Raw genomic sequence first — 13,029 nt, 5'->3', positions numbered from 1 at the left:
TAACTCCCCCCCCCCCCTTTTTTTGTACTGGTTCTTAGTCCCGTTTAACACGGTTTTGCATTACACAAAATTTTGTAGCAACCAAACTACCATGTTATACAAGGGTTACCTGTTTATATATACATATACAAACAGAAATATATGCGTATATATATAGGGGTCCACAAACCTTTTTTTCTTTGATTTTTGAAGGGGTCTGTAGATCTCAGTAGATAGGGAACCACTGCCTTACTGCATACACCTTCTTTCATGCACAGAGATTGTGCATTGAGTGTGCCACAGGGACTCTGTGGCATGTACTTTGTGACAATTTCAAAAAAACCCTTGATTTGTTTTTAAGCATGGTAGCATTGCACTTATGACTGTCAGTGTCATCCTTTGTGTGCATTTTAGAATCTGTAGACAGAATGAGGAGTATGTGCACATGTGGTTGTCCACGTTTCTGGAACTAGTTAAAGGCTATCACAGTACCAAAAAGATTCCACTTGAGAATGTCGTCAAGCAGTTCTGCAAGTTTTATTTTGAACACTCGCACAGTTATGTCTGGTCCGTGTTTGGGTCGTTGCTTCCCTTCCATTGCATTCGCAATCTCAGGCCAGGCAGGATTGCAAGTAAATGTAACGAATAGATCAGGTCTTCCAAACTTTCGTACAAGTGCCATCGCATCTTGATAGTTTTGTTGCATGTACCTTGGGCTGCCTTGGAAAGTCAAAGGCAGAATTATCATCTTCCCTGCTCTCAAGCTTTGGTTCTGAACAATTGCTTCTACTGCATCCAATAGTCTACAGTACATTTACACTCGTAGATCTTTCTGATTGTGGCGTAAATAGTTTAATCTAGATCTTTCAGTCTTCACATAGGCGTCTACAATGTATTGCTGAAATAATTTCCCACTGCTATGAATTTGGCTAAAATCAGGTCTCAACACAAGACTCTAAGCAAAGAATTGTAAGTGTGTTACTCTAATACGTTTTGCAGTTCTTCTCTCTTCTGCTTGTTGTAGTTCCTCGTGCCCACCACTCTCTCCGCACAGGAATAGCAACAGATACACCATAGGGTCTTCATTCTTGTTTAGCAGTGATATAATTATACAGCAGTCACCTGTGGGATAAATGGATATGTCTCTTTTTGCAGATGGTTCCCCATCTTCTCCAACAAATATTGCAGCAACCTTCGTTTCCGATGTAGGTGCATTATATCATCTCTTATCTAAGTCTGAGTCTTCTATAAATACCATGTGCACATTCATTGTTGGATTGGCCTGGGTTATTTGATGCATTTGTTTATATCACTCAGAAAATTGGTTAACTTGTTGCAGCATCTCGTCCACTTGTTGCATTACTTTGGCCACACACCCTTGGTTTGATTGTTTTTCAAGTTGTTTTGTTGTTGCTTCAGCAGAATCGAATATATAAAGTTGTCCATATCCTGGCTTATTTGCCTCGTTTGGATATAGTGGTGAGACTAAATGGTAAATCTGGCCATGTATTCTAAAACAGTATGGACCATTTCCAGGCAGTGATTTAATATCTGCACCCATTGATGTGAATGGCAATGCTGAGTTATACTCTCATATATGTTCTCTGTAGTTATTTGCTTCATGTGTATCCCCTGTAAGCAGCTTTTGTAATAGAGTAGGTGTCTCAGACAGTAGGTTGAGGGAAACCTTTCCATTATAACAGCATTTAGTGTATTTTTTTGATGTTTAACTCATCTCCCCAATATCTTGCATTGCAATACTCACGGTCGTATAACAAAAAATTCATATGTCGTGCTCTTCCACATTAATTACAGCTTGTGTATTATTCGCATCCAGTACTTTTATTTGATTATTCCTACAGTGTTTTACCTGTCTTCTCATTTCCAATCTTGCTTCTCTTTCTTCAATGTTTTCTGTCCGTTTTAGTAGTCGTAGAGTCTTGTTTCGGTCTATTAGATCTCTTCTCTGATGTTTCATTAGCATTTATTCTATGGTTTCACAAAGTTCTTACACACTGTCCAGCCATTTTTGCACTTCTTAAAACTTAAATTGATTATGTTAATAACTTCATCTTTTTTTCTGAGTAAAGACAGATAAAATAAACAGTCAAAATAGCAGTTATCTTTCAGGCATAGCTTGCCTTTCTTCATTCGAAAAATGTTAGTACAAAAATTAATAAAGAATGCCCGGTATGGTGATCATGTGAGGTGAACTGCGTGAACGGGCGCTGCCAACAATTAGCAATTGTTGCCAGTTGCTAATTGTTGAGCAGCATACCTGTGTTTTATATATAAGATTGACAAATATTCAGCTGTTTGAGGTAATTTAAGCCTGTATTTATTAATATATGTTACTTCATTTTAATTAAATATTCTGTATTAATATAATATCTTTTTCTTTTACAAAAGGTCTCGGTATCCTGTGGTATTCCTGATTTTCGCTCTAGAAATGGGATTTATGCACGTCTGAGAAAAGATTATCCAAATCTTCCAGATCCTCAGTCCATGTTTGATATTCGATATTTTAAAAAGGATCCTAGGCCATTCTTTAAATTTGCAAAGGTAAGTATACTGCTTTTTATTTGCATTAACCCAGTGGTTGACCTTTGCAACAAAAAAAAAATTAAGTGAAAATTTAAATATATGCAATAGACCTTCAATTTTCCAGGATAGATGGTAAAAAACCAATCCTGGATAATCGATTTCCCGGTTAATCTAAAAATACCGAAGTCCCCGACATACGTAATAGATATGTTCCACGAATTCATACTTCATCGAGTTTTACATAACTCGGGTGTGACTAATAACATATTGCTACTATATTATTATCGACAAATCTGAATTCAGCGCGATATTTGTGAATGTTTGACCATTTTCATACATCCTTATTAATTTAATTTTCTGATCCAAATCAATCACTTTCCTTTTCTTGGTAGATTTACTAGTAAGCGATTCCAATCTGGAACAGGTTGGAATCGCAGAGAAAAATCCTTAGATTGATAGCAGGATGGCTTCAGGACAGGAGGCAGAGGATTGTGATAAATGGTTATTCCTCAGATTGGGTTGATGTAAGAAGTGGGGTTCCCCAGGAATCAGTATTAGGACCACTGTTGTTTTTGATTTTCATAAATGACATCAATGAAGGGATAGAGGGCGTGATGTCTAAATTTGCAGATGATATAAAGATTGGTAGAGTAGTTAATGATCAGTGCCATGCAGAGCTTCTTCAGAGTTACCTAGATTGACTTCAGAGATGGTCAGGAAAATTGGCAGCTATGCTTTAATCCAGCAAAGTGCAAGGTCTTACACCTGGGGAACAGTAACCCCAAAATAACTTATACGCATGGTGGAGTTGAACTAAAGTCAGTAGTGGAAGAAAGGGACTTGGGAGTTACGATACGGTTAGACATGAAGTTCTCAAGCATTGTAGACAGATTGCAAGGAAGACCCATGGGGTCCTATCGATGGTTTATCGAACATTTGCTAGTAGAGATAAGAACATCATATCCCATTATAAAGCAAGACCAAAAGGTTAGGCCACACTTGGAATACTGTGCTCAAGTGTGGAGACCACACCTAAAAAAAGACATCAAGCTTCTTGAAAGGGTCCAGCAATGGTAATTCATCTGGTTAGATTGGCAAAAGGACGTTCTTATGAGGAAAGACTACAAATATGTGGGTTGCACAGCTTGGAAACTAGGTGCCTTAGAGGTGACTTGATTGAGGTGTTTAAAACTGTGAGAGGCAATAGTAAAATGAATGAAGATGAAATTTTTATGGTTATGAATGATTCCAGAACTATGGGCCATAAATTCAAGTTACGGGGAGAGATGTCTAGACTGGATTGCAAGAAGTTTTATTTTAGCCAGAGAGTTATAAATTACTGCAATAAGTTACTGATGGTATAGGCTGACAGTTTATGGATATTCAAAGGTCAGCTGGATATTTACCTACAAGAGGAGGGAAATGCAAGGTTGTGTATTTCTTTTTCTCTTATTATTATTTATTTATTTTATATTGAATAATAATAATATTATTATTTTACCTTTTTTTTTTTTTTTTTTTGGCTGATGCAACATAAGCATTAGGCTTCCTTGCACCTTATGGCCATTACTAATACTAAAACACAAATGCAACAGTCTCTTGTGACATTCTGAGCATTGCACCCTTTCTCTGGAATGTGATGGGTTTTTTTTTAAATTGTATTAGGCAATCACTGCCAACCTTTGGTAACCCTACTGTGTATATACAAAATCATTCAAATCAAAGCCAGTAAAAAAAAAAAAAAGAGGTGGTTTCTAATCACGAAATACTACAGATTGTAGAGTCCAAATTAGGTCTGAGCAGCTCCTCAAGCTGCTTCTTGGATATAGTCACTGTTAAAGCACAATGAGCTATCAGGTTTACTCACTGTCACAACAAAATTCATACAACCGCCATTATACTGTGGTAATAGTATAATGTGGCAGATACTTGCACCCATAACACAATAAGACCTGCTACTCAAGGACCAAGGCAACACTGTGAACTGTCAGATAGTCCATTGAATATGTGAGCCATTGTGAAGCACATTCAGTAGCTAGTAATGTTCAAGGAATCATTATAGGACATCACACTATTAAATCCCAATGAAGAATGGCACTAGAAGATTAATCGAAGCTATATGGGGTAGCATTATGAACTTGTAAAGGTGATCAGCTTGATCATAATTTTAAACTGCATATGTAAGGCTCTACTATGAACTGCCAAAATGAGTGTCACTGCAATGCATCCCAGTGAACTGCTAACCACATTCAGTAGTTGAAAGAAGTAAGGCTGATGCTGAAACACTAGCTATATGGAGGTGAAAGTTTATACCTATCCAAATTAAGGAACAGAGTACCTCATCCTGTTCACTCCCATACAATAAGAACCTCTATCTATATCTGTGCATCCTGTCTTCCATTCATAGGGTTAAAATCCTCTTCCAGATCAAATCTTTAGTTAATCCAGCACTGGGGGGTGCTGGATTAACTAAAGGGACAAAACTGAACCAATTGAACATCCTAATTCTTTATCTTGAGCCAAGGATGTTTAGTTACAAAGCCACAAAGGAACTGAATGCAAAAAAATAATTTTGGTATCATATACTTAGATTTCAGAAAAACTTTTTTGATACTGTACCACATAAAAAACCGCTGTACAGATTGGAGCAGTGTGGTATTAGGGCATGTTTCTGCTATGGGAGAAACCAAAGAAGTATTGTTATTATTCTCCAAATAGGCCTCTGGGGTTGGGTAAATTCATAATATAATTTTAAGTATTTTTCACCAACGTTTTATCTCTTTTAACCTGGTATTTTAATTGTTTTATACTGTAAATAGTAATTTATTGTAAGCTTAATTATAAAGTTATCAAAATTTTGGCTTTCATTTTATTTTGTCATTTCAACATACGGTTGGTGAAAAATACTTAAAATTATTGTTATTGGCCATATGGTGCAAGGAAGCCTGAGGGTTATGCTGCACCAGCAAAAAAAAATTCCTGAGTTACCCTGAGGGAGAGAGAAAGGGAGCATTCATTAGCATTAGCACTTTGACAATGACAGATGGAAGTTTGTTCTGGCAATCAGTCACCCACTGGCTAAAGGCAAACTTCCGCACGTCTATCCTACAACTGTCTTTTCTCAATTTGAATTTATGCCCTCTCAGGCGATTATTCTGAGCAAGAGGAAGAATCCCATCAGCATTTAGCATGCTCAAACCATTCAAGGGTTTATACACCTCAATCAGATCACATCGCAGTTGCCTAGTCTCCAGACACTGTAATTTGCAAAACTTAAGCCTTTCTTCGTAAGGGCAACCCTTTGTTCCATTCACTAATCTTGTTGCCCTTCTCTGTACTCGTTCCAACAGCTCTACATCCTTCTTAAAATGAGTCCTCCAGACCTGTGTACAGTACTCAAGGTGTGGCCTGACCATTGTCTTATACAAGGGGATAATCACCTCCTTATCCCTGCTAGAAAAATTCCTGTATATCATTGACAAGACACCATGAGCTACTCTTGCAGACTGTCTGCGCTGCTCAGAAAACTTCATATCTGCCTGCACAATTACCCCAGGTCCTTTTCACTCTACCACTGTTAGTATAGTACTTCAAAAAAAGTTTTTCAAGAGTTGTTAAAAGCATCCACAGGGGCTGCCCGCAGGGATCTCTCCTGGGGCCGCTACTGTGGAACGTGGTCTTTGATGACTTCTTGGCTCTGGACCTGGGAAACATGCCCAGTCAGGCCTTTGCCGATGACCTCATTTTAATGGTGGAAGCAGACTCCAGAACAGGACTTTAAACACGGGCCACCAAGCACTACAAAGCCTACAGAATTGGGCAAAAACAGATATGTTAAAGATTTCACCAAACAAGGCACCTCCGTAGCCATGTGGGCAGTAGCAGCAGTGTGTAGCACACGCTTCTTGATTAGACTGGGATTCGAGCCCGTGACCACCAAATACGGAGGATGCGGAAAGGTCAGGGAATGGCCACTGCATATCCCCAGAGCAATATAGCCTTAGTTGATAATGCTCCTAAAAACCAAATACAGCAGACTCTCGATTTACCGGGATCGGTTTAAACGGGACACTTCAAGACTCCAAAAAAAAAAAAAAAAAATCAACCAGAAATCATAAAATTCAAGTAATAACTAGAATAGGTATAAACAGATGATTTGCAAGTCGTAAAACGACAAGCAGGGTGTTATAAAATCGTCATTGGGAGATTATTATTATTATTAGCCACATGGTGCAAGGAAGCCCGAGGCTTATGCAGCACCAGCCAAAAAAAATTATCTTGCAACCCCCACTGTCTTTACATCCGACGCTAAAAAAAAAAGAGAAAAATGTTTAGTTTGTTTTAGTGTATTGCTTCGATTGTTCTGTTTCGCTGCACCGCAAAGAGAAAAGTTTTGTTTCGTTATTTATTGTCAGGGATAAAGAAAAATTTTTTCGTTAATGAGTTGCGCTTTCAATTAAACAAAAACTTGAAATTATTCAAAAGTTTGAAAACGGCGCATCCATTGAACTCTAATGAACCATTATAGCATTGGTGACCAAACCATACGCGACACTAAAAAATAAAGGGTAGCATCGTATTGGACATGCGAGTAGCGCGTGGTAAGTTTTTTATCTATCGCCATATTTTTTACGTAGGATGTGGAACACGTTTGGATAAACTGTACTGTAGTAAGTCTTGACTTACGTAACTTCTAACTTACATTAATTTTTTTCACTCAATGTTTTTTGTTTTTAGGATTGTAAAATTGAAAACAGAATAATAATAATAATAATAAGCAATCAATAAAGACAAGACGATCACGGCACGCACAAATTGGACAAGTGGGATTTGGAGTCACAAGCTTAAAAATAGGAATGAAGAAAAGATTTTTAAAATTTATTTAAATTTTTTTTTTTATATGGCTGAAAATTTCACTGAAGGGAACACATATTTCACATAATAACGTAAAATCCTACAGAATTCCATCTATCGGTATTATCGCAAATGCAATATGATCGAGTTTACTACCCGTTTATAATGAATTGCAGTAACAGAAAAGCCCGATAACCCAGAATGTGCAAATTGTTTTATGGTAGTGACCTCCAGAAAGGTGTTTTAGTAAAATGTGAGCTTGCGTGGGGTAATAGTGAGTTTTTGCCTTAACCCTGTGAAATTCTTTACATAATTTCATTTTGACTGTTATCATGGTGCTGACTAAGAGAATAAGTGACAGCGGTACGAGTAAATATATCAAAAAAAAAAAAAAAAATGAAAGTGATCGATTCGGATCAGAAAATTAAAATAAGAATGTTTGAAAATGGTCAAAATTAACAAGTATTGTGCAGAATTTAGATTTGTCAGTGTCAACAGTGAACACAATCACTGTTGGCAATAAAGGAAGAATACGAGAAGCGGTGAAGGGATCGGCACCAATGAAGTCAACTGATAACCAAGGCTATGAAATACATATCAGTTTTTGCAGTACAATTTTTGTCCTTTAATGTTTTCTTTTGTTATGTGCCACTCCAGCAAGTTCACTGCTGTCCCCAGATAAAGTTTTTTATTGAATTAAATAAAAATATATAACTATTTTTCTTCATTCTTCTGAGGATGTTATGTGGTTTTTGTAATTTTGGCATATCACGGATATAGCAGCAGTATTTTATTAATCATTCCCTAGTTACGTAAAACTCAACTTACATAAGAAGTCCTGGAACATATGTGGAAGACTTACTGTGTTTTTGGATTAACTGGGAAATCAATTATCTGGGATTTTTATTTTACCATCTATCCCAGAAAATTGAGAGTCTACTGTAATAACATAACAAATAATTCACCAACTAAGACAAACTCAGTATTACTAAAAGGCTCTCTAAATATCAGACAACCACTGCAAATAAAGATAGCGGGATCCACCATTAAACTAGGAAAGCAAATAAAGTATCTAGGTATTATCCTGGATGGAACCCTGTCCTTTACACCTCACCTCACCTACCTGAGAGAGAAACTAAGGAACTATGCAGCACTTGTAGCAAGAGTATCTTGCAGGGACTGGGAACTCAACAGGAAGACCCTGTCCCTGTATTATATATATATATATATATTTTTTTTTTGTTAGTTGTTGGTGCATCGGTTTCTGTGGCCATATTGCACCTCCCAAAGTTTTTGCATTTTCTACTCTGATCCAAGCCTGAGGCAGGATTCGGACCCGTGACCTTTCGGTTGCCAGGCAGGTGAGCCACCCGGCTAGCCCGGTCGACTGTATTATAAAACAATATTCATTCCAGTGATCACCTACAGATAGCCAATCTGGTTCAGGAAGGCTGGAACTGTGGTCAACAGACGACTGCTGGACACTAACCACCTCGAGGTGACTAGATGTGGACTCATGTGTTTACTATCCAAGGATATGCCTGCTTTCATCTCTGACTTTACTTTGGACCCAACCAACAGCTGGACGACACAGAGAAACAACCAATAGTGGCTCACATGTTGAAGATTTGACAGCACAGATGGGAGATGTCGCCAAGTGGTCAAGTTACAAGAAGCTTCATACCGATATCGCAAAAATGTACCCAAAAGCCCTCTTCTGATTCTACCGTGGGCTAAATACAACCCTCCTCCTGATGGGCCATGGCCCATTTAAAGCAAAACCGAATGCACTCGGAATAATAGAAGAGTCCACATGCACCTGTGGAGAACCCGAAACTTGGCAGCATATTATGCATGACTGTGAATGCTACAAAGAACACAGAAGTAGACTTATAACTGAGATTCAGTACTTGCCGAAAAATCAAGAGTACCATCTACTGGATTCAGAAGATGAACACAAAGCCCTCAGCCGATTTGCACTTGACATCTTCAACAGATGATGAACAGAAATAGCCATCCACAACGAATAGATAACCACAAATAATAAATAAAGGCAAACTGATAATGAACATCAACACAGAGGAAATGATGGCAAAATACTAAGGAAAAAACGGCATAATATGCAGCAGAATAAATGGAGCACCAATACTATTACTGAAACAGTATCGACCTAGGAACCAATGGGGATGGCACCAGCCAGGATGTGGTCGCTCCCAGGATGAACCCACACCAGATAGAACCCACACACCTAGAAGAAGACTAGACCCTACCAACGAGTCAGCATCAGACTACACTTGGTGGCAGGCACCGCAAATTGCCACTATGGCGAACTGGGTGGGGCTCCCTTGCCCAGCCCACTTTCTTTCCCCGTTCCTGGTGGGGTGAGGGGACGGTCTGTCTGCTCCCCCCCCCTATTTTCCCTTTGGTGGGGCATGGGCATGCCCCACTGATATACCTGGGGTCGCCTTCCCTATCGACTCCGTATTTCTGTCTTTCTCCCAGCCATCTATCTCTCTCCCCCTTACTCTACCTATATCGCCAGTGAAAAGCGAATGCCCCACACAATGAAAAATTGAAAATGCCTCCAAACTCAATACACTTGCAACCTCTTTCGGCCTAACTAGATTCTAGCATTTATCTCACCCCCCCCCCCTTTTTTTTTTTTTTTTTTTTTTTCTTTCATATATAGGTCCTAGCCACTGAAATCTCAGGAAATTAGGTGGCAGGACCTGCCAGAGTACTTATCTAAAATTAATGGTGTACCTGGTCTGCCTCCACTGAGCCAAGTGTGGGCAACGTTGGGCCTCGGTAGGGGTCCAGTGGCTAAACGGCCAGATGAACAACAGAACACAACACTACACATGTATAATATCCATACACTTTTAAATCTCTGGCCTTCCCAGCGAACTGGTACACCCACAATAAAAGCAATGCGGAGATGAGGGAAACTCCTGGCGCCGTTAGACAATAAATACATTTTACACTTTGCATTTTTGTCAGTGTAGTACCACACAGTTGATACGTTACTCTGGGGTTACTGCTTCCCATATGGTGACACTTGAAGTTTAACATTGACAAATGTAAAGTACTCCATATGGGAATGTATGTATGTATTTATTATAAATAAATACATACATTAAATACATACATACATTCCCATATGGAGTACTTTACATTTGTCAATGTTAAACTTCAGTTGTCACCTCTCAGCCCATATGCTCAACTTTTCTAGATCCTATTGCAGCACCGTACTGTCATTAGTGTAACAACCCTGCCAACCTTTGTATCGTCTGCAAACTTGGACATTAAGCCTGATATACCATCACCAATATCATTGATGAATACAGAAAACAACAATGGACCCAACACTGAACCCTGGAGGACTCCACTAATAACATTAGTTCACGAAGAGCAGTGTCCATTGATTACCACTCTCTGGCTTCTCCCACTCAACCATCCCTTTATCCCTATCACCAATTTGCCTGCAAAGCCACACTGCTCCAATTTGTGCAGTAGTCTTCCATGTGCAACAGTATCAAAAGCCTTTCTAAGATCCAAATATATGATATCAAAATTATTCTTTGCATCCTTTTCCTTTGTGACTACATCACAGTATCCAATCAAATTGGTCAGACAAGACTTCCCTTAACAAACCCATGCTGTGTCCAAGCTATAACTGAAGTCTTGTCTAGATGATCTTGCATTGCTTCTTTAACCAGTACCTCCATTAATTTCTCTGGAACAGAAGTTAAACTAACGGGTCTGTAATTATCTGTTTCCCCCTTTGATCCTCCTTTGTGAATTGTGGTCATATTTGCACATCTCCAGTCCATGGGTACCTCCCTTGAGTCCAAGGAAGCTGTCATAATTATGGCTAAGGGTTTGCTTACTTCCTTTGCTGCCTCCTTTAATATAACTGGATAGATTCCATCCACCCCAGGTGTCTTTTTTATGTTTATCTTCAACAGTTTCTCCTCCACTTTACTCTCAGTTATTACAAGATTATCTAGCATACTGCCCCAGAGTTTAATTCACCTCTGGCATTCCCCTCCCTGAATGACTCCTCATGTGTGAATGTAGATGCAAAATATTCATTTAGTTTGTTAGTTACCTGAGCAGGATCATCAACAGTTGAACCATCGATATCAGGTGGACCAATCTGATTTGTCCCCTTCTTTCTAGAGTTTACATTATGAAGAACTCTTTGCTGTTTTTCTTTGCCTCCTTTGCCAAAGATTTCTCGTAATCTGCCTTTGCCTGCCAAACCTCCTTTGTGACTTGGTTACAGACCAGTTTATATCTATCATAGGCTTCTGTACAGATTGGTGCGTGTGGTATTAGGGGCACGTTTCTGCTGTAGATAAAGGGATGGTTAAGTGGGAGAAACCAAAGAAGTATTATCAGTGAGTACTATTCTTGGACTAATGTTATTAGTGGAGCACCCCCACTAATAATAGAATTCTGTGCTGGGCCAATTTTTGTTTTTTTGTATTTATTCTTGAAAGCATATCAGACTTATTATCTAAGTTTGCAGTTGATACTAAGGTTGGCAGAATTGTTAATGACAGTAATCAGGACATGCCACTGCAACAAAATCATGAAAAATTAGGCAGATGGGCTGGGAAGTGGCAGTTGAAGTTTAACATTGAAAAATGCAACATAATGCATATCGGCAGCAGTAAACCCAGAATAACATAGCAATTTTGTGGTACTGTGCTTAGAGTAGTGGAGAACAAAAAAGTCCTAGGAGTAATTGTGCAGTCTGACATGAAGTTCTCTTAGCAGTGTGGACAGGTTGCTAGGACAGCTCATGGGGTTTTGTGAATGATATACAGGAATTTTTGCAACTACAATAAGGAGATTATTTTACTGTTGTATTAGAGCAGTGGTTTTCAGCTGGGGTGCCGCAACAACATTCTTGGGGTGCCATGTTACTTAAAGTTATTATTTTTTAATTTATACATTTATTTCATTATAAAAAGGTGTGCAGTATCCATTGTACCATATATTTTTAATTTTATGGTGATTTATAATTGATGTTTATTTAGTACCTCAATATAAAAAATAAAATTTTTATATAGGTATATATTAAAAGGCCGAAAACCACCATGTTAGGTATTTCTTTTGGCCTAGGGGTTCGGTGAAAAAATTTCTGGGACACTAAGGGCGCTGTGAACCGAGAAACTTTGGGAACCTCTGTATTAGAGAGTGGTTAGCCCACATCTTTAGTGCTGTATACAGGTCTAGAAGCCTCATTTCAGGAAGGATGTGGATCTGTTGGATTGAGTACAGAGCAGAGCAGTGAGATTTGTGAAACAGAATGGTACTCTTACTAAGAAAGACACCAATTCTGCAAATTTCAGTGTCTGGAAACAAGACCTGTGAGGATATCTAATTGATGTTTAAGGCTTTGAATGGATTTAGTAAGCTATAGCATCCTTCCTCTTGCTCAGACAACAAACATGAAAGGACAATTTGAGAAAAGAATGATTGTGAAATAGATGTGCAGAAATTTTCCTTCAGCCTGCAGGTAGTTGATTATTGGAACAAACTTCCATCTGGTGTTATGAAAATGGATATTATGAATAAGAACTAGCATATCATTAGAATCTTGCATCATTTACTACTAATAATACTAAACTATGCAAAAAA

The 13,029-nt window shown here is 38.5% G+C and overlaps 1 protein-coding gene across 1 annotated transcript in view; it reads left to right on the top strand.

The window, feature by feature from the left end:
- Window positions 1–13,029, top strand: part of Sirt1 (NAD-dependent protein deacetylase sirtuin-1) — a 171,147-nt gene that overhangs the window by 93,941 nt on the left and 64,177 nt on the right. The window contains exon 5 of the mRNA XM_090379531.1: window positions 2,389–2,541. Coding sequence (XP_090235657.1) covers window positions 2,389–2,541 — 153 coding nt within the window. The remainder of the gene's footprint in view (window positions 1–2,388; window positions 2,542–13,029) is intronic.

This window comes from Mastigoproctus giganteus, chromosome 8 (genome assembly GCF_048544385.1).
Source record: "Mastigoproctus giganteus isolate SK-2022 chromosome 8, ASM4854438v1, whole genome shotgun sequence".
Classification (NCBI taxonomy): Eukaryota; Metazoa; Arthropoda; class Arachnida; order Uropygi; family Thelyphonidae; genus Mastigoproctus; species Mastigoproctus giganteus.
Note: the sequence above shows the minus strand (reverse complement) of the source record. Positions and strands in the feature narration are given on the sequence as shown.